Below are 22,155 nucleotides of genomic sequence, written 5' to 3'. Positions count from 1 at the left end.
GAATCCACAAAGTAAAAAAAGCAACAGACAATAAAGAATTCGCACTCACAAAAAATGTTATATAATATATAATATTGACGTTGGGATAAATTAAATCAACTTCTCTACCGAAAACAAAAATTACACCGTCACAAAAACACTTTGACCCTGATACCAGAGTTCTATTTTTCTTTGAAAATCATAAATCATTCATACCAAAAGATATCAATTTCGCTTCGACACAATGAAAAAAAAGTAAATATGAATTTTAAAACGAGAAAGAAACTAAAAATAAGTAACGCCGAACGCACGCACTGCGATTGTCTACGAGACATTTTAGAAGGAGTGCGACCTATATAGGCTATAAGTAATTCGTAAGTCTAAATAATCTTTATTACGTTACAATATGATCCTATTCGCTTGATCGTTTCGTTATCTATGTGTCCACAACCGTCATTCGTATTACCCACGTAGAGGAGGGTTTTAAACACTGTAACACACTCGCACACCAGTTTACCCTGTCCGCATACGTACAGTCCGTATCATACAGAGTGATTCTCTTCAGTAATCATAATCAAATATACAAGAGCGGTCGCTCTAACGGATCACTCCATACATTATGCGTACCATACCGCGTCCGCGTGTGTGAATAACATTATGCGTACCATACAGCGTCCGCATGTGTGAATACTTAATATTATGGTGAATAACGTGGTGTATAAATCCAGTACAGTTTTGCGACGACACGCGAAGCTTAATTTTCCTGGCCTGAAAAGACGACGGTGATTTCCCATCCCCTTACACAAAAGCTGCCGAGCTTAATGTAGCCGAACGACAACGATTTCATGTATAATATAGTTGACGGGCCGAACGGGGGCGGAATATTGTTGTCGGTGCGTAATAATATTGTATATTGTGCATTTATGCGTGCGAGTCTCGATTGTCAGGAACAGAACTCCCAGCCGTCGTGCACACGCTGCTGTTGTGTAGGTCTATATAGGTTTTATACTTATATATACATAGTCTCTCGAGAGGGTCGATATTACCCCACCGAAGACGACAAACAGCGCGAATTTAATTTCATCCGATCATATGATATAACGTCGATAAATTCATCGGAAAAGACGAAACGTCGAGAAGCGAAACACGCGTAGTATCGTAAACGATAGACATTCAACGGCTGCAGCATTAAAGTAAAATGTTAAAAAAAATAACAAAATAGTCGACTAAAAATGATAACCATTCTTCTTTTAGTTACCTATTTTATTTTTAAGTCACGCCGTTCCCAAACATTGAACTCATTATAGGTACTTTCACGTTTAAAATATTTTATATTAAATCGTTTTTACTATAATTTGTTTTTTACCACAGACTTCAAAAATTGCATTAAGTCTAAAGCAAGGTTCGGAGTTCGAAATAAAATTATATGGACGCAATCTGTATTCTTATAATATGTATAATATAAACTGTATAATATAGCGTATTATATTATTATACATGTATACTTTCACGGAATAATATTATATTAACCACACCTAAATAGAATTTATTATTACTTTGAGATGAAATTAATTGAATTAGCAAACTTGTAGAATTAACATTCAGGTACCTACTGCAGCATAGCCTGCGGGGAAGTATGATTTATAAAGAGTAACTAATATTCATTACCCCTCAGTAGGTAATTATTAATAAATTAACATTGCTTAGATTTTTTCCTGATGTTTTTTTTAAAAAAAACAATTTAACCTACAAATTTATACTTCATGACACCAATTTAGAAGATTTAAATGATACCTGTATCAAAATAGATGTATAGACGTTCTAAATCATACATTTAAAAAAGATATATAAGAGACGTGACTATATGGAATCAATATCAAAAATAGGCCCATTGCAATATCATTACTTTATTAGCTATTTAGATTACGTTAGACTAATTATTAACTGTGGAAATTTGCATAATTATTAATGATGTTAATGATATACATTTGGTCATTTAGTACGATCTATGTATATTTTAGGCTTTAGGTTAAAGAAATTTGTTGTACTACTAATTCAAAATAAAATTTTAATTTAATTTATCAAATACAATTATTATAATTGAATATTTTTTAAAATACAATATCATACTAAATAAAAGTATTGATCAACAATGTATAAATAAAATATAAAATGTTATTCAAACCACATTGTCACATCAGAGTAGTGGGAATCGATAAGTAAATAGTAAATATGTATGAATAAATATTTATTTACACCAGGAACGGAGGTTTTTTTTGTAAGTAAATTCAAAGTTACTTTCATACGTTTAGTTATTTCATTTTAATTAAATAAACATTCTTGGTAATTTTCTCCCGATTACATTTAAGTCAAACATTTAAATATTTTCCAAATTAAACTTGTTTGTATTACCTACCTATTTTATATTTCTAAGTAATTGATAGATATTCGGTTTATGATTGACACTATATATACAAAACTCTCTTTTTTGATTTATGTTTTCAATTCATCCTAGCCCCTATACTTGATATATTTGTTTGTAGGTATTCAATGTTTAAAATATGTATTTAACATTATACTTGAACTTTGTATTAAATAAAAATGTTCAGTATTTTATTTACTTTATATTCGCATACAGCATACTCGCTGAGGTACACAGCACAAATAAAGCATTTAGCACACAAACCAGTATATTATTTATGAACAAGTTATAGAAAAATAATAATGTACCTATATTATACGAGTTCAGTAAATTTTAGTAACCAAATGAACACAAAATATATTTATAATAATACTGCTGGCAGATTATTACAGAAATATCACAAAATATTATATTTAAATATAATTCCTTTTAAGAAGTCCAATTATAAGTACGATTAAAGTTTAAAAAAATAAATTATTATGAAATCAACAAACAACAATCAATTGCTGGGGGGTTAATAACGAAAAAATACAAAAAAAAATAAGGAAATTTCTTATACAACTCCAACAATTTAAAAAATAACTTAAAGCTACATTATATCGATTCATAAACACGAATAGCGCCTTGCATATTATAATACAGTTATCTACTTATCTATAAATGTACGTATTATAATTGAAATGTTTTTGTTTAGTTTGAAAAACACGCCATCTCATTGAAAACACGAACGAATTTATGACAATGTTATGGATTTGTGAATATTTAAGTTCGTTTTTACACGAAAACCTATAGGTGGCATCCATCCAGTAGGTACACACATTTATGTTTTGGATAATATTTTAACTGGAAAAAAAGAAAAATATAAAAAGATATATCGGATATTACAAATGTTGAAATGGATAACAAGATTGTAAATGTATTGTACAAAGAATGGAAAAAACGGAAGAAAATAATAAAAAGTCCTAAGTATACAAACTGTTAGTTTTCTAAAGCATTATTTGATGCAAAATATTATTCAGTATTCATGAGCTCGTGTTGTTTAGTTAGGTATATTAGTATCTACTAGTAAAATATATTTTATTGTCGCATACTTCGTGAAAAGTGAACTTAAATAATGAAACGTAAAACTTTATATATATAATAACACAATGACAATGATTATAGAAAAAGGATATGATGTCAATATTTTATAATAATAAAAAGCTTCGCTATCGTAATCGTATACAGTTTATACTTTATACCAAATAGTAAATACCTTATACAGTTATACTACTATAATATAAGAATATTATATTATATAGTTTACTATAATAGACTGTTATATTTTAGTATCACAGATTATATTGATGGTGAATATATTTCAAAATACAAATTAAAATAATAATACATATTATAATATAACGGACCTTATTCTAAGGATTTGTCTCTATTGCTCTAGAATCGTAGTCGGTAGAAGGTAAAATGCTGATATCAGATAACTGAATGATGTTTAAAATTAACAAATTTGTATTTTTTGATATTATTATAAAATGAGATTATGGGTATGTTGGAATTGAAAAATATTAATGATTATTTAATTTTAGCTGCCTATATATTCGTATTTCGTACTTTATACTTATACTTTATAACTTTATACTTTTGACACTTCTTACTGTTCATTAGATTTTTAGAATAATCCCAAATTATACATTAAGTATGTTACATTAGTACCTAATATTATGTAATAAGTACTAATAACAGCACTACAGTGATGCTTGTACCAAAAAATTATATTGGCGGTATTTAGTGTTAAAAATATGAAATAACCTAATGAAAATTATGTCACGCCTGCAGTACAATAATATATTAGAGATACCAACTTGTATTTTGAGTAAAATCTAATATTATTAAAATTAAAATTTAAAATACCAACGAATGAATTACCTACAACAAATTCGACAAATTTCAGTGGTCCGCCTATCCGAATTATTAATAATCAATAAATCAATAAAATGTTTTGTTGTACACCGTACACACATGGAAATAAGATAACCAAAATCGTGACCTTCAGACTGCCAGTTTGAAAAATTATTGTACGATACATATATTAATTTATTTTCTCAGAGTTTCTTTAGTTGATATTATGTATATTTTATTCTCATTTATAAACTGTGAATAGAAAGAAAGAAATGTGATGCATTAAACAAGTGATATTTTGCAAATGACAGATAATATTTACAGACACAATACGAAATAATTGATGGATTATAATTTATACATTATATTACAAATGGACAATGTGTTTAATGGAACTATTAAATAAATCATGTTTATAAACTACTAATAATATTCGATTAAAAAACTAAAACGTAATTCAAATTTCCCGAATAAGGTAACAAACCTAGTTTGTTAAAAATTGGAATAAATAATCAAAAATAAAAGCCAAAAGAAAGAAGTTGAAATCATATAAATCCAGGGGTGCCTTAGAAAGTGAACAACAAAAAACGACGTTATATAAGAAATACGAAATACGTACACCAGAGATCACTCTTTGTCCAGAGATATATTATGCGTGTATTGATATTTGCAAAACAATTGTGTGGAGGAGCACATTAATTATACTATGACGTTAATTCTGTTTAAATTGTCGTTGTTGTTTGGAAGCAGGACAAGCGTTATAATAGGAGTTTAATACGAAGTTGATGTAATCCTTTTAGGCAATATTATAATATAAAGGCTAATACTATATACTTTTCTGTAGAACGGTCACATCACGAATAAAAATACTTCTGCAGCAAACGAGCAAAATACGACATAACCTTGGCCTAACTTTTATACACATTACGACTCAGTACTCTTATGATATTATGTAGATACATCTTTAAAAAAGATTAATAACGTTTTCCAAAAAGTTTATATTTAGATAAAATCCTGGCGCGAATCCAGGCAGTTGGCAAAATGTAAAACGTTACACGGCGAGAGAGTGACTCAACTAAATTAATATTATGCTCATTTTACGTATGTATATATAATTATAAATGCATGGGTTTTAAAACTTTTGATCCTGCACAAGTCATGAATAAAACAGTAAACAAGAACACGCCGCGCGCCGCTGCTATTTTCTATTTAAAGTTTTAATCTATTAATCGGAAGTTACACGCGAAATTCCACCGCCACCGCACCATACATACCCCCGCGACGCTGCAGGGGGTGTATATCAAGGTTCATGGTGAAACTCCTCTGGATATATTAATACACTAATTTTGCGTACGGAAAGTTAATATCGAAAAAATGATTGCTTTCGTACACATATAGATTATATTATATACATAGGTACTATAATACATCTATACTATACTATAACAACTAACGAGCAATGACGCAATGTCATATTATTTTAAAATTAGCTCACGAAATATGAAACAACCGACAGCAAAATATGTACCTACAAGACGCACCTATTATCTTGTGTAAAAATATAATATAATATAAAAACGGTGGCAGGCGATGCGACGCGCAATATTTTTGGGAAAACGGAACGCACGTGCACGCACGAAGGTTTGACGAAGATGACCACGTACGGCGGCGGCAGGGATCGTTAATGTCACTGGCACAACAACAACTACTACATAGCAATAGCCCTACTACTCCTCAGCGGGGGGCTTTTCCCGCGGGACAAAAGACCAACGACGCCAAAGGTATAATAAACAGTAAATGCGTGCGAGTGTGTGTGTTCAAGTGTATAGGTCCTTCGCCTCTGCACTGGTGACTGGGCGAAACCCTTCAAAGAGAAATCAATTCCATTCTTACCACGGTTCGAAGAGCAACGACAGGTCGAGCCGGGGAAATTAAAATCGCAATATAATTAAATTTTTTCGGCGTTCTTCGGTTTTCAGTTCAATTTGTCAAGCCTAAGGCAGAAAAACAAAATCTACCACCACTAAAACCGTTTGGACCTTTGACCGAACAGCGCAATGCGTACACTATAATATAATATATGTTGAGGGTTTTAATATTATTATCTCGCGGTATACGTCTAGTCAACTAAAGTCTCTTGATCCCTGCAGTCTACAAGCCATCAAGGCGTAGCTAATCTTTTAATTAGAAGAGGGTTTAGGTAATCGGAGAATAGAAAAACATACCATTTTGTTTAGGGGAGGAAGGTTTTTATATTAATTCAGAATAACTAATTCACAGCCTACTATAGTGCAATAGTAATATTATAGTATGGTCTATTGTGACGGAAGGACAATATTATATTATATTGACCGGATTTCTAAAACAGGGGAAAGGGAGCCAAAATTATATCCAACGATCGGCAACTATATTAATAGTTAATACCCAAATCTTCTTGTTCCGGAATATAATAGCACATTTTACCTGATAAAACTAAATGTCGTTTTATTTATTGCTGATTGAAAGAATAACAATATAATATTGAATAGAGAAATGTGCATGGACAATACATTTTTTTTACAATTAATGTATTTTCGTCGTGAGCGAACGTTCTTTCTTCGGCAAGAATTCCGAACACGCACCCCCTCCCCCCAAGGTGATTAATTGCGTTTGTTATTATATTATTATGATGACGCCGTGTACCTTTTCATCCACCGTTTAACGACGCCCAGACATCCGTCGGCCGGGCCGTCCCGGAGAGCAGCGGAAAACCGCGACTCGTCGTACCTGCGCTGCTCATCGGGCGGCAGTATCGTTATGATGGTGTACACGACGATGCACTGGTAGTCCATTGCACACTACCGCGGTATGAGATTTGGCACGCCGACGTAATACTGCAACGGACATGCACCACGAAGATCCGTGATTGGTGGATGGGCGATGGGGGAGGGGAAGAAGTTACGTACACGCGGTCCCTAAACTATTCTATCTAGGTGTATGATATTAAAATACTCGCCGAAAGTGGCCGCGGACGACGTTGGCCGTCGGCCACCCTCCCGAAATCACGCGTGGGGGTCGGCTATCGTACGCGCGCGGTCGCCGCCGCCGCGAGCGCAGGAAGAGCACGCGGCGAACGCAACTCGCGACTGCAGTGGCGACACGGACAGACGGCGCCGACTTCGGTATAATATGGCGCACCTCCGCCTTCGCTGTGCCCGCTCCTCCGTACAACAAGGCATGAGCGCCAGCGCGCGCGCGACGCAAAGCAACAGGCGGCTGGCGATGGTGGCGCGCCGTCCTCAGCAGCGCCGCGGTCGCCATGGCAATGTCGCAAAATACCTATATTATATACGCATCGGGGACGTGAAGCTGCATGCTCATCTCGCGAGGAGGGTTCGACGCGGTGCTCGAGGCGGTGGACAGAACACGGTTCGACCTCTGGTCGCGATTTTTTTTCTCTCAGCACTCACTCACCTATCCCACTCATCAACTCCTCGATTCGATAGTGTATAATATTTAATAGTAAAATATATTTGATCATTTTTATCGTTGTCGCAGCCTTCGTCACCGACCCCTGTTCGTCCCGATGATTTATATTATTGAAAAATACTATAGAATAAGCAAAATCCGCCTTTTACACAGCTACATAAACCCCCGACGTACAAAATTAAATTCATATTGTAAACGCGGCACAAATCTATAAGAAAAAAATTGTTTCCTTATTCCCGTTATTAGTATGAAGCCCGCCGTCGTTGTAGGAAAGCCTACCTACATAGACAAGCATTTCACGCAGCACAACCGCCCCCGCAACATTTCGAATTATGTGCAGTAGATAAAACAATATTATAATGTCGTATAACTCACGTATACGCCCGTGTTATTATTATCAGATTACACGAGCGATAAACAAAAATATAATATGCACCCGTTCGTTGTAATGGAATTTTTTTAAAATTACTATTTACGGATTGGGGATTAGGGGTGGATAAACGCCCAAGATAACGACGTAAAACAGTAACCTAGTTCATCTCGAATGCCATTTAAGACTTATAAGTTACCGACAACGCAAGCGAAATTCCAAATATAAATAATTACCCATCATTGCATTTGGCGAAACGACAATTATTATATTGTATTTACGAGTAGAATATAATAATATATAGGTACAATCGTGTCTAAACGAATTTTTAATTAGTACTTATTATATCGCTATTAAATTGTATTAATTAATAAAACTAAATTTTACAATGCCATATTGTCATGTCATCAAGATTCAAATTTAAAATATTAATATAAATATACAAATTTAAACATACATATTTAAAATGGACATTCAACTTTCAAGAGATGAATTTCAGATTTGAAATAACTACGGAAATATATAATATATGGAGTACCACAGTGGACACCTAAAATCAAATACTATATTATATATACCTACAATTTAAGTCTTCTGTTCTGGTAAGTTGTAACTATATAGTGTAAGTACCATTGCACTAATAATATTTTTGGTTTTTTTTTAGAGTTCTTTCTATGATAAATGGTATATAAATAAGAACTATTTTAAGCAAACAATAGTAGTATTATAAAGTTATAATATTGAACTATACAACAATAATTATACTAGTTAAGTTAGCGATACTGCTAAATAATTGACAGCATTTTATTTCTTTCGTGAAAACACTTCCTAGAAAATTAAGACTTCTTTAATATTTTAATAGAGGTATTTACATAAATAATCCTAATCTTATATCAAAACTATTGGACTGAAATTAAACTAGAAATTATCAACAATAAGACCATCGATTGTGATAGTAATCCGTACTTATTCTATACCGGAACCATAATATAATATTGTATGGGACGACCCGATGACCGCAGCTGTTTTGGAGATAAATAGGTAATAGAAACTTCGTTATCCCAGAATTACGCTTACTAAATAATCATCATACTTGTTAAGTAAATAATCCCGATGTACCTACAGACTACAGGATAATTCACCAACCATGCTCATTGCACACTCCTACTTTCCCTTTTAAAATGAGTTTATTCAAACTCTAATGTTTAGTTTTTAAGTATAATAATTAAAGACCATAATACCAAAAATTTAGATTTTTATACCATTCAAAATTGTATTGTTTGTGGCAACACACATATTAAATGAGAACCAACCAATTTTACTATAATTTGTTACGCAGATGATATTTTTTCTATGTGATTTATATAAATTAAAACTCAAACGAGTAGTTTCTAAGTTGTTAAAATATATATATTCTAAGAATAGTGGTCCTTAAAAATGGTTTTAAAAAATTAAAAATAAGTGTTATATTCAATAAAGTGCTGATTATATCATAGGTTTTTACAAATTATAAAATGTTAATAGGTTAATTAGTGTTAACTATAATTTTAAAACAATTATTATAGTCCTCATATTATCTTCCAAACCATAATAAATATCATTAGTAGGTACACAAAGTTAAATAACTCAAAAACTATACTCATTCGTATTGCGATCATATACTTAAAAATGTATTGCAAGAAAAAATATTAGGTAATCACATTTGAAAAAAAAACAAGCTGATACCAACTGGTACCTACAGTAAACTCCTTTAACGGTATTTGAAACAAAATGATAAACAATTATTTGATATTTTGAAAGTTTAAAAAAATAACAGGAGTTTAATTTACACTTAAAAAAAAAAAAAAAATAGTAATTAAAAAAAGGAAAAATCTTACATTTCGTATATAATTAAGCTTTTTCTGCTAGTTGAATTCAACTGACTCAAATTTTCATTTAAACAAGAAACAAAAAACAACAAAATCTGGTGTACTAATTACCTTTCTACTTGTCTAATTGTTACGTTTATTAATTAACGAAAGTAATAAAAGAAGTTTATGAAAGTATAATGTACGAAAATAATATAATACAATTAATTAACTTTCGAAGTACATGAAACATAAAATACGGATATTTTAATGTATACAACAATTTTATTGCATTAGGTAAACTTTTATAAATACAGTAATTTACGAGAGGAGGCATGATGTGTACTTGTAATTTAAATATTTAATTTAACCGTAAGTTATAAATATGTACTTTGTATATTATAAAATTGAGGTTATAACACATTTTAGAAATGAATAATACGAATAAATAGGCACATAGGTAACGATGTATTAATTATATAATATAGGATTTCCGTAGAATTGGACAGATTGCTAGTCATTAGTATCATAATATTATATTATATTTATATCAAAAACTGCAGATGTATATTTATACAATTTACGGGTAGTCTGTAATGCCCGTAGTTACTATGGTAACGACCAAATGTTCAACAGGGGTTTCCAAAATACATACATTTAAATAACAATACATATACGTAAAAATTGGAATTTAGTTTTTCACTGAATGATAAAGTACTGAAATAAAATGTAAAACAAAACAAATAATTCTCAAGAATTTAATTATATCATACAATTTACATCTTTGCGAATTGTGTATAAGATATAATGTAGATACAGATAAAAATGTCCATTATTTTTTTTATTTAATTAAAAATAATAGACATGTTTTTCTTTTAATTTTCTTATTTAGAATTATGGATTTGTTTTTAATTAAGGAGACGCTAGACAGTTATAATTTAAAATAGATCTACGTGTACTTTATTCAACAAAACAGATTCTTTTACGGTTTAGTAACAATTATATTTGCACATTATACATATTATTATCATGTTTTTTTCTATTTAAAATAACCTAGCGAATAGTTTTAAGAACGTAATTATGTTAAATTATTATTAGTTTGCTTTATGTAATCTACATTGATAATGTAATAATTTTTTTAGGTTCCAAGCAATTTGGTCACTATAATAAGATTAATTATTTAGTGATTACTAATGGAGTGGAGGAACTTACTCTGCAGAGTTAATTTTTAGTATTATTGAAGATAATAATATACTTCTTCACTCAGCTTTTAATTAGCAACCAAAACAATACATTTAAACTTAATATATTTTTTTTAAATTTAAATGTGAGCTAACAATTTATCAAATCTTAATGATAAATATATTCAAAATATAGTAATCAGCAACTTACCTATCAAATATTCTTGATTCTTTTAGTACGTTCCCGAGATTTATGTATGCATCCAAAAAGTTTGGATCCAAAGCCACAGCTTTCTCAAAATGATGAATAGCTAACCATATTTCATTCAGAGAGTTGAATACACATCCTAGATTGCTCCAAGCAACAGCAAAGTCTGGTCTGGTTTCAATTGCTTTCAAATAGCATGACTGCAAATATAAAGTATAGAAGGATCCCAGAGGAAATTTAAGGAAAGGAATAAAAGGAAAATCAATTAATAAAAAGCAATAGCTGTGTCTTATAGTTTAAGTGTAAACGGAAAAACAGATTGAAAAAAGTGTTATGTACAAATTCCTCTCCAAAAAGTTTTAAAAAAGTTGGGAAAGCGCAGAAGAAGACATGTAATATGCCAGTCTAAACCAAGACTAAAAATTATCTGTTAAGGCTGCTAAAATAATTTTACATGGGAAACTTGTGAAAATAATTATAGTTTTCTTTAGTTAAGGGGGGAAAGGCATTTATAATAATTTTAACAGCCAGCAGACAAAACGCGCAACTACGCTGCAACATAATACGACAAAAAAATATTCTGATATTTTTGAAATCGTACTATGTTTATGAAGGGACCTAAACGCGCTTAAGCCATACTTTATATTTTATATTTTAACACAATAGAAGTGTTAGGAGAGAAAATGTACACTAGCGCGCATGCTTCGTCATTAACTTCGCATTCCTTGACACATTCCTATAAACAAAAACAAAAAATGCACTTGTTAAGAAAAAAAAATCCTAACATCTAATATATTTGCCTACTTTAATTAGAGAAAATTATGACTATTGATAACTTAAAATTAAGTACCTATACTTTAGTGTACTCATTACAACATTTTTATATCATAATTTTCTCAAAGAAGTTTTGGAGAATTATGATATTAGAACAAAAATAAAATACATTTTTGGCCCTTTTTGTGAAACCGGCATTGACACCGTTGAGATGAACATTGTTAAGAGAGTGTGAGGCGAGTGGTTACCAATAAATTTAGTACTTTTGGTGTAATTTCCCGTTTACAAAATTTGATTTTAAGAGGTGTGAATTACTTAGTACCTATTAATGTATGAGGTGGTAGCTATTCAGGAAATAGGAACACACTCGCCGTACATCCTCATCAACTAAATACACAACATTTTTCGTATCATGGACCTAGATAAATTGACGGATGGTACCTGAAATTAAAAAAAAAAATCCGAATGATATTAGTATGCACTGCTTGTTCTTAAAATATATTTATAAGAAAAACTAGTTCCTTTCACGAAAAATAATTATCAGAATTTTCGAATTTAGAAAAATTGTTTCATTGAAATTTTTGAGATGAAGTTTAATTTAAAAATTATTTTTAACTTCAAGACTGTATTCATTCAAATTTAAAAATTTTCTTGTTACCTTTAATTGTGGTGAATTATAAATATAAGATTTAAGAAATCATAAGAAATTAAAACCACAAAAGCAGTATTATGATTAATAAGTTTAAAACAGTAGTAGGTACAATAATTTTAATGCAATTTCAAATTAGCTCTAAATTAAGTCCTAAATACAGCCTTGATAGAATACTTTCTCGATCAAAAACCCATAATCAAATGTTTTTGAAAATTAATTGAATCTATACATTATAATAAAAATGTAACCAGCTTTTTTTTCCCCCACAAACAAGAAATTAATAGAATTGATTTAATGAAAATATAATTATTAGATGATAAAATTCCCAGATCGAGAAAGTGGCAAAGATTTGTTTTAATTACTTACCATCAATAATAAGGAAGGCAGGGTTGTCCATCACTTTTCGAAACCAAGAAAACCATTTGGATAAAAATGAAAAGAAATTGCAGGAGGGTAGACAAAAGATGAAAAACAACGAAAGGTACATTGGTAACTTTTTGTTGTAGATCGGCGCAATGAAAACTTTAAATGAAATCTCATCAACTAGATGAATCAAAGTTATTGATATGTTTATCTATTGTAAAGACTTATAATTATTATAAATATTTTTATTGTAATTTAACAAGTTAAGATAAATCTTTTTTACATACAGCTGCAGTAATCTTAGTAATATATTGCAGAAACAGCAAATGGAATTTGATGAATACTTTCTGTTATCAAATTATTTTAATAATTAAATATTTATTTTTATCTAATGTTTTCAATGTGTTACACATTTAACAGCCATTATAAAAAATTAAAATTGTACACAATATATAATATATATTAGAAGAAAATGATATATTGGGCCGTTTTACTGAAATTATATAACTTGATCGGTTAAATGAACAATAAAAAATAAACAAAATAATAAGAACTACCCACAGGGCATATTGACTTATACGTGGTCGGATTACTAAGATTAGTGTCGATTCATACAATAATTTTTCAAAAAATATTTTGTTACATACATTTTTACCATTTAATAAATTAAAATAATTGATAATAGGTATATATATATATATATAAAAAAATAGTTTAAATTGCTTTACAATAGATCTAATGTAAATAAAAATATACTTAGTTGTTTAATGATGAGTAACACTTACTCTTTAAAAATTAAAAGACAGCTATTGGATATTCATCACCAAAAAACACATAGGTTTCAATACTTAATCTGTTATTTATCTCTATTTTAAGAAATTTCTAAATTCTTTATTTAACCATAAGTAATTACATCATATTATACCGGTTATGATACTTATAAAATTAATAAATTGAGTATAAATTATAAATGAAACAAATACAGATTAAATACTGCAAACTAGTGCTTTATCTATATTCATAGAATACAATGAAAAAAATCAAATGCTCATGTTAAAAAAATTAGTAGTTTATACACCAAGTAAGCAATAAACTAAAATTACAAATTAATATTTGTTTTAAATTTCCATAAGGTTTAATTTTTTTAAGCAAAACATTTAATTTCTTTCCGCGCGAAAATAAAAATATGCAAGCGCCGCGCATGTCAGTTGAATCATTATGTATGTTTTCAAAACTCATCTATTTTTTAAATTAAAACTAATGACAATAATGAAAATAATTATTCATTTAAATATGCTAATTTTACATGTATAAATTAATAAAAAAAAAACATACATAATGATTAAAAACTGAAATTCCGCAAACAACCAAAAAAAATACATTATTGTTCACGGAATAAAATTATTTTGATAATACTGAACATTTTGAACCAATCAACACAGAATAATAAAGCCACGGCTAACAAAATTCATTCAATCATTTGTTTCAAAAAATTCAGTCATAATTCGCGCAATAGATGAGATCCAATTGCGGTCTTGAGATGTTAAAATAACAAAAAGCTATAATTCAGTAAAATGTGTACTATTTTTTATCAGTGACCAATCTACAACAGAACACCTGAAAAATTAATTAAGTAATACAATTAGTATTTGATTTTACCTTAGCCTCGTCCAATCTGCCTAATGCTTTCAACAAATTTCCAAGATCGCTTCGAACACAATACAATTCCTAAATAAATTAAATTTATCATATATTAGTTTTATTCAAGAAATAATCAAATTAAACAAAAATTAAACTTACAGGGTTATACTGTAATGCTGTAACATATGCTTGAACTGCTTGTTCCATATCACCAGCAGCTACTAGAGCAGCAGCTAAATTTATGTAACCATCAATGAAATCTGGCTTCAAACGTACAGCATGACGATAATTATCAAGTGCATCTTGAAGTTGTCCGCGTTCTTTGAAAACATTTCCTAGATTACTATAAGCTTCAGCTAGTAACGGATTATGTTTAATAGCCATTGATGAAAACTGGGCAGATCTAAAAGAAAATTAAAAATTAAAAAACAATCACATAATAAGTAAACATAAATAAACAGTGAACTAACTTATCTAAACGTCGGCATTGGAAATGAATTGATGATAAAAGTAATAATACACCAGTATTATTAGGTTCTTGACGCCAGAGCTGCATACAGTGTCTTTCAGAACTTTCATAATCTCCAGATTGGTATTCCCTATGTGCCAATTCTAATAATCCTGTAAAAATTAAGTTTATTAGATTTAAAATTAGTTACTTTAATAACTATCTACCTAGACATATAAATTATAAATGTATTGACACTCACTGTCAAGTAATTTTAATTGAGATATTTTACTGCATAAATTATGTTGAAGTAGTAATTACTATAGATGATGTAGTGTATGAAGGGAATAGGTTTAAGTATACTTTAGCTTTTAACAGTAAAATATAAGTTGAAAAAAAATTACCAGGGAACCTATATTAGTTGGAATATATTATAGTAAAAATTGCAATAGAAGTTTTATTGTAGAAACATTTTCATAGGAAGTCTGATGCTCTGGTGTGGGTTAACTACAAATCACAATTTACTTATTTTATTGTTAATAATAGGACAATTTCATATGTAATTTACATTACAACAAATCATATATCTAGTGTATCATAACAGGTTGCCATATTAAAACTAAACAAACCTCTATTATAAGGATGCAGGGCTAGAATATAGATAATGAATAGGTATCTATATTGATATAAAGGCTTTTTACAGTATAAATTTACTTAGGTATTTCTATTAAGTAGGTATATGAACACATAGTATTACTTGTTCTTATTACACTTCAAAATGTACCTATATAGATACAACTAAAACATTTTAGAATTGAATAATAAATTCATCGGTGTTGACTTATGAAATTAAATATTGACCAACACAAAAATTAAGTATATATATGAGAGTATGAGACACTAATACTTTTTATAAGTACCTAATACGCTTATTTTCTTTAACTTTTCTTTAACACTAATAAGTTTAGTCCTATGCACAAAATGGTCTAATAAACGCATTTTTAAACCAAATTTAGAATAAATTGACATATTCTGCACACTATGTCAATGTACAAACTAAATTATGGATATCAAATAACATAGAAAAAGTTTACAAATAGGTATGTAAATTAATTTCAAATAGCTTGTTGCAATGACAACCTAATAAAAATAATTATTAATTCCATAATCAATAACTATACACAAACAGCTATCACTAACAAAATAACATGATTAATTGAAAAGTTTACATCACAACCTTACAATAAACTACTAACTATATATATAGCATAAATATCTACTGTTGAACAAGTTATTGACTGTAATTTAAATAGCAATAGAAAATAAATAAACATAAATTTGGAATAAACATAAACTAGGTATAAAACTTAGGTACCTATCTGGAGTTTAATAAGCCAGTAGGTACTCAGTTTTAAATAATGAAAAAGGAATTGTTTCAAAGCAACAATATATTATTGATATTTGATTTACATTAAACAGAGCATCCATAGATGCCTTTTACCCTCAGTTAGGAACAGAGTGTAAACACATTCAATCAATGATTGAACACCAAGGCACCAAACCACAATGTCTATGTTAAGCACTGACCGTAATTGATGTGAATCACCATCGGATTTTTGTCGATCAGAAAAATGGAGGGCATCAAGAGCATCTCTTTTAAAACGAATTAACTAAAGACACGTTAAAAATATAATACAAAAGAGATTATAGAGTTAGAAGTTCTTAGTAATCGACAAATTTGAGTAGAGTACAAGTATACTGAAAAGGATATTACCGGTATGTACGGCTGTGAAAAGTCAGGTGCGCCAAACACACAGAAAGGTCTGAGATCTTGTTGTAAGTATACCCACAGTGCGAGTGCGATCTAACATTCGAATCGGACGAACCACGAATGCGGTAAACCGTTTACATGAAATCCACAACTGCGTTGGTACTATATTGCGATAAAAAATAATCCTAGAAATAATCGATTGCAGATGACTGAATTGAATATTATTTGATATAGCCATAAAGGTAAATAAACAGGTAACTATTAATATATTTATATACAATATAATTTTGTGACATTTTTAGAATCGAATATCGCGTGGCTGGAAATAGGTACCTGTATGATACAACATAATACTATTATGATTATAATATCTATTGTCGATGGTTAAGATTTTAAGGACTTGTGTAAGGTCTATTTACGTCGGCCGTTGCGTACACGCCGTGCATGGTACAACTACTAGCGAGCAAAACATTTCTTATTTTAGTCACCCCCCCACACTATCACCGACGAGTCGGTACACGTTTTACGGTTGTATTGCATTACTATTACAACCCACTTGGATTTATAATGATAATAATAAATCTAACGGTATCGCAATTATTGTTATTCGTACGATATTAATCTCGCGACTTGGAATGACGAAAAACAACAAGTAACAGCGAAAAGCGCTATAGCCTCGACACTTACCAGCCGACGCGTTTTCTTCGAGTTTCAGAATGACCGTGGCTCCGGGGAGCTGATGATGCGTCTGGGACTGCATCGTGTGATGTGTCTGTGTCCTGTGATGGTCGTCGTCGTCGTCGTCAGATCAGAGTGAAGACGATAATTTTAATTCCTTACCGGCGACTACGGCCGTTCGACTACACAAAAATTATGGGCAACAACCGTCGTCGTCGCTCCGATCAAGCGTAACGCGCGATACGTTCAACGTCGATCGTTATTCGTACGTAATGACAATTTAGAGTGGTCACACACACACACACACACTCAAATGACGAATACAGCAGGCAGGAGCTCAACACTCATACAGTCATACTCTTGCATTAGATACACGCGGACACACAGTACACACACAATATAGCGATCACACTGTGGTCTGGGGAGTCGGTAACACTGTGTTTATAGCTGCGCGGTGGTGGTAACAGACTTTGCGCGCGCCGATCCGGTCGTGGACGTAAGAACAAAGGCGCAGCGGGGTGGGAGCCGATTGGTTTTCGATAGAGTTGGGGGCGCCGCGGTGGCAGTCATCGGCGGAGGGCGCCGAAAAACGAACAGACTTCATTATAAGTGTAGGGGTAATGACGTGCGCGCGCTGGTCTGCGTGATGGTGGGATGGAGGTTAGCGAGCGGTGTTGGTGCGCTGCTGTTGCCTTGGCCCGTGAGCCTTTGACTATGGCCGGCGGGGAGTGGATAATACAAGTAATGGTTATTACGTTTAAAGCAAGCTGCTGCTACAATAAGCAATTGTATATCTATAGCGCGACAATTGCCTGAGCTGCAGCAGCTGTTCGCTTGTCCGTCCACAGTCCACCGCGGTCCGCGCGCGCCGTGCAGAAACCATCAATACTGCCACCACATCGCTACAGGCGCAGTGTCGCCCAACAACAGACGTGAAATTCTTACCGGCAGCATATGAAGCTCAATCGATACGAAACGGGCGCGCTCACTCGAACCGCTTTTTCGGAGATTTTTATAATAATATAAAAATATAGTATGATAGTATCCCCCTTTTAAGGCGGTGATTGCTGGCCACATAGAGGTAAATCGCAAATGAGTAATGAGAAAAATCAAAAATCAATTATATTTACTTACGATTCAGAAAGTTTTAGATAATAATCAACAACATCATTAAACATCCCAGGAATGAATACGTCTTATACATTTTGTTCGTGTATTTAATATAAGTCATTAACTATGTACCTACATCATCGATGTTATACACTTATAGTTTATACCTATACTGCTATACAATTTAGGTAACTGTACTTATTAGTCCGTAGTCGTTTTATGGACTGATTTTGTAATTGATTTTTAAACGTTATATATTTGTAACACACTAACACCCTACTTTTTGAAACAAAAAGTAACGTAACGTGATAAAAATAATGTATGGTAACGCGAATGTGATTTAATTATTTAAACAAAAATATTTAATGGCCAAGTAATGTAATTTTATTACTTTTCATAGGTAGTTCACCCAACAATTTGATATTCACTCGATTTCTTATGTAACGATTTCTTATTTTGTTGTAATTAAAAAACGAGTGACTGTAAAAACTTGAAAATTTCACTGAATGTTTATATTACATTTATACATTTTCTATATACGATAAAATTTTGAAAATAATTTGACTCTTTTTGAGCTGCTTACGGACATTGTCATTTTTCAATTTTTTTAATTTTTTTTTCTATAAATATCAATAAAATTGTATTTGTTTGGTAAAAATGCGTGAAAATTTAATGCAATCAGTTGAAAAATATTAAAAATACATAGGCACAATTATTTTTTATAAGCATTTGAAGTTGAAATTTTGACAAAATTTATCAAATTTAAAATTGAATAATTATATATAATAAAATGGTCAACTTTTATATCTAAGGATTGAAAATTTAAAACAAGATTTCACGTAAATATTTAATTCTGTTACCAAAAATTCTAAGAAATACATAAGCACGGTTTATTTTTATAGTAATTTTAAGTTTAAATTTGGACAAAATTACATATTAAAAAACCTGGAATAACTATTTTAGTTATTTTGTTGTGATTGTATAATATTATTTATGGGTACTTGAAACTTCTAAAAGTATACTATTATAATATATCTATGATAGTATCACGGTTTGTTGTTGATGTATAACGTGTTAAAAGTACCTAATAGATATTGTGATATGATTAATTTGGAATTTATTATAGGTACTTATTAAAGGTAAATTTTTTTTTTTAATACCATAAACTATATAATATTATGACTTATACCTAGACATACCGTCTCCGCTCAGAATCGTTTTTCTTATACAATGATATTATATCATTGAATTCAAATTTAATACGATCCATTATACAGTGACCCACTTGTAACCTACTGTACAGCAGAGCGAAATCCACTTACCTACCTTTTTTTTTTATTAGGTTTATTATTAAATTTATCAACAATTTAATGATTATATACGAGTATAATATTCTGCGTAGGTATGTATTAAATATTTTTCAATTTGATATGAACAAAACTAACATAGCACAGTACGCGATGTTTAGTATTACAAGCAACCGCTTTACGAGATAGTTATATCACAAGTTTAATTTTTAAATACTTAATTACCTACATATTTTTTATTGGTTAATTTGACAGCTAATTTTGGCGACCTTAGGCACCATTTAAAACCTTCGGTGCAACCAGTAAAATAACGCCTATAAATATTATGTAAGTGCAATGTGCAAAATATAAATTGTAAATTTAAGCTTTAGTTTGTCGTTAGGGTTACCTACTTAATCGGTTTCTAAATGTATTGAAGCTATTCTATTGTCAGTTTAATATTATATTGTTAAAGTTTGTTAACATAAAAAAAACCCGAATTTCTATAGACAATGTAAAAAAAAACTGAAATTGCTAATTATCATTTGTTTGTATTTATGCCTAGTTTAGTAGTTCGCAGATATTATGTACCTACAATAAACTATTGTATTATAATATACCTGCAAAAAAAAAATAAGTTATACATTATGAATTCGAATAAGTTATGAATGAATTGAACAATATGCACTCCTTATGCACGCGCGGGATATTACGCAAAGCGCAAAGTTTTTTTTCTTTCATGGCTTAAAAAGGTGACACGAGTCGTGAAAATATTGTTACAAAAACAGTGGATCGCGAGTCAAAAAGGTTGGACATTACTAGTCAAAACAATAGATAGGATGAAAAATATTTTTATATTAAAAAATGTAAAATTACTAGGTATTCATTGACAAAACACTTTAAATCCACACCAAATTTTAATAAAAATTATTTTGGGCATTAGTTTGGTCCGTCCCCCCGTCCAAGTAAAAAAAAAATAGTTGGGGTACGCAAAAAAAAAATAAAAATAGTAGAGGAGCTCCGTCCCCCTGCGCACCCCCCCAATTCGAGCACTGAATCTAGGTATAAGACATATTATATACTTATATATATTATATACTAACCTACTATGGTATTAAAAAAAAAATTGACCTAAAATATCCACTATAATATACACGGGAATATCACAATATCCATTAGGTATAACGCGTTATACATCAATAACAAACAGTGATACTATCATAGATATATAATAGTATACTTTAGAAGTTTCAAGTACCCATGAATAATATTATATAATCACAACAAAATAACTAAAATAGTTATTCTAGGTTTTTTAATATGTAATTTCTTCCGAATTTTAAAATGACTATAAAAATAAACTGTGCTTATGTATTTCTTAGAATTTTTGGTAACAGAATTAAATATTTACGTGGAATATTGTTTTAAATTTTCAATCCTTAGATATAAAAGTTGAACATTTTATAAATTTTTAACTACAAAATAATTATTCAATTTTAAATTTGATAAATTTTGTCAAAATTTCAACTTCAAATGCTTATAAAAAATAATTGTGTCTATGTATTTTTAATATTTTTCAACTGCTATTGTAACAATGTATCAGGAGCCTTGTATTAATTTTTTACACTTTTTGGCCCAAGAGATAAAACTTTAATTACAACAAAATAAGAAAATCGCTACATGAGAAATCGAGTGAATATCCAATGTTGTAAAAATTTGAATTTCAAACGCTTATAAAAATTTAATTTAACTTTTATATAGACATTTTTTTTTTTTGATAAAGGTAGATAATCTTATAAGGAATCTTGTATTACATTTTCATATCTTAGATTTAAAAAAAAATTTTTACGAATTCTTAACTCAAAATAATTTGCTAATTTTCGTGATTTTTCCATATGTTGTCAATTTTTGAACTTTAAATGCTTATAAAAAAAAACTGTGACTAAGGATTTTTAATATTTTTTAAAATATCATTGTAAAATAATAGTAGGAGCCTTGTATTAAATTTTCAAGTATTTTTACTCAACAATAATGTTTTATTGACATTCATAGAAAAAAACT

General features: G+C 30.3%; 1 protein-coding gene across 1 annotated transcript in view; it reads right to left on the bottom strand.

Moving 5' to 3' along the window:
* The window catches only part of LOC100165765 (UDP-N-acetylglucosamine--peptide N-acetylglucosaminyltransferase 110 kDa subunit), a 37,911-nt gene that overhangs the window by 3,304 nt on the left and 12,452 nt on the right, over positions 1 to 22,155 (bottom strand). The window contains exons 3-6 of the mRNA XM_008180076.2: positions 15,272 to 15,422; positions 14,961 to 15,204; positions 14,820 to 14,888; positions 11,375 to 11,571 (exon numbers count right to left, since the gene is read on the bottom strand). Coding sequence (XP_008178298.1) covers positions 11,375 to 11,571; positions 14,820 to 14,888; positions 14,961 to 15,204; positions 15,272 to 15,422 — 661 coding nt within the window. The remainder of the gene's footprint in view (positions 1 to 11,374; positions 11,572 to 14,819; positions 14,889 to 14,960; positions 15,205 to 15,271; positions 15,423 to 22,155) is intronic.

This window comes from Acyrthosiphon pisum, chromosome A2 (genome assembly GCF_005508785.2).
Source record: "Acyrthosiphon pisum isolate AL4f chromosome A2, pea_aphid_22Mar2018_4r6ur, whole genome shotgun sequence".
NCBI lineage: Eukaryota > Metazoa > Arthropoda > Insecta > Hemiptera > Aphididae > Acyrthosiphon > Acyrthosiphon pisum.
Note: the sequence above shows the minus strand (reverse complement) of the source record. Positions and strands in the feature narration are given on the sequence as shown.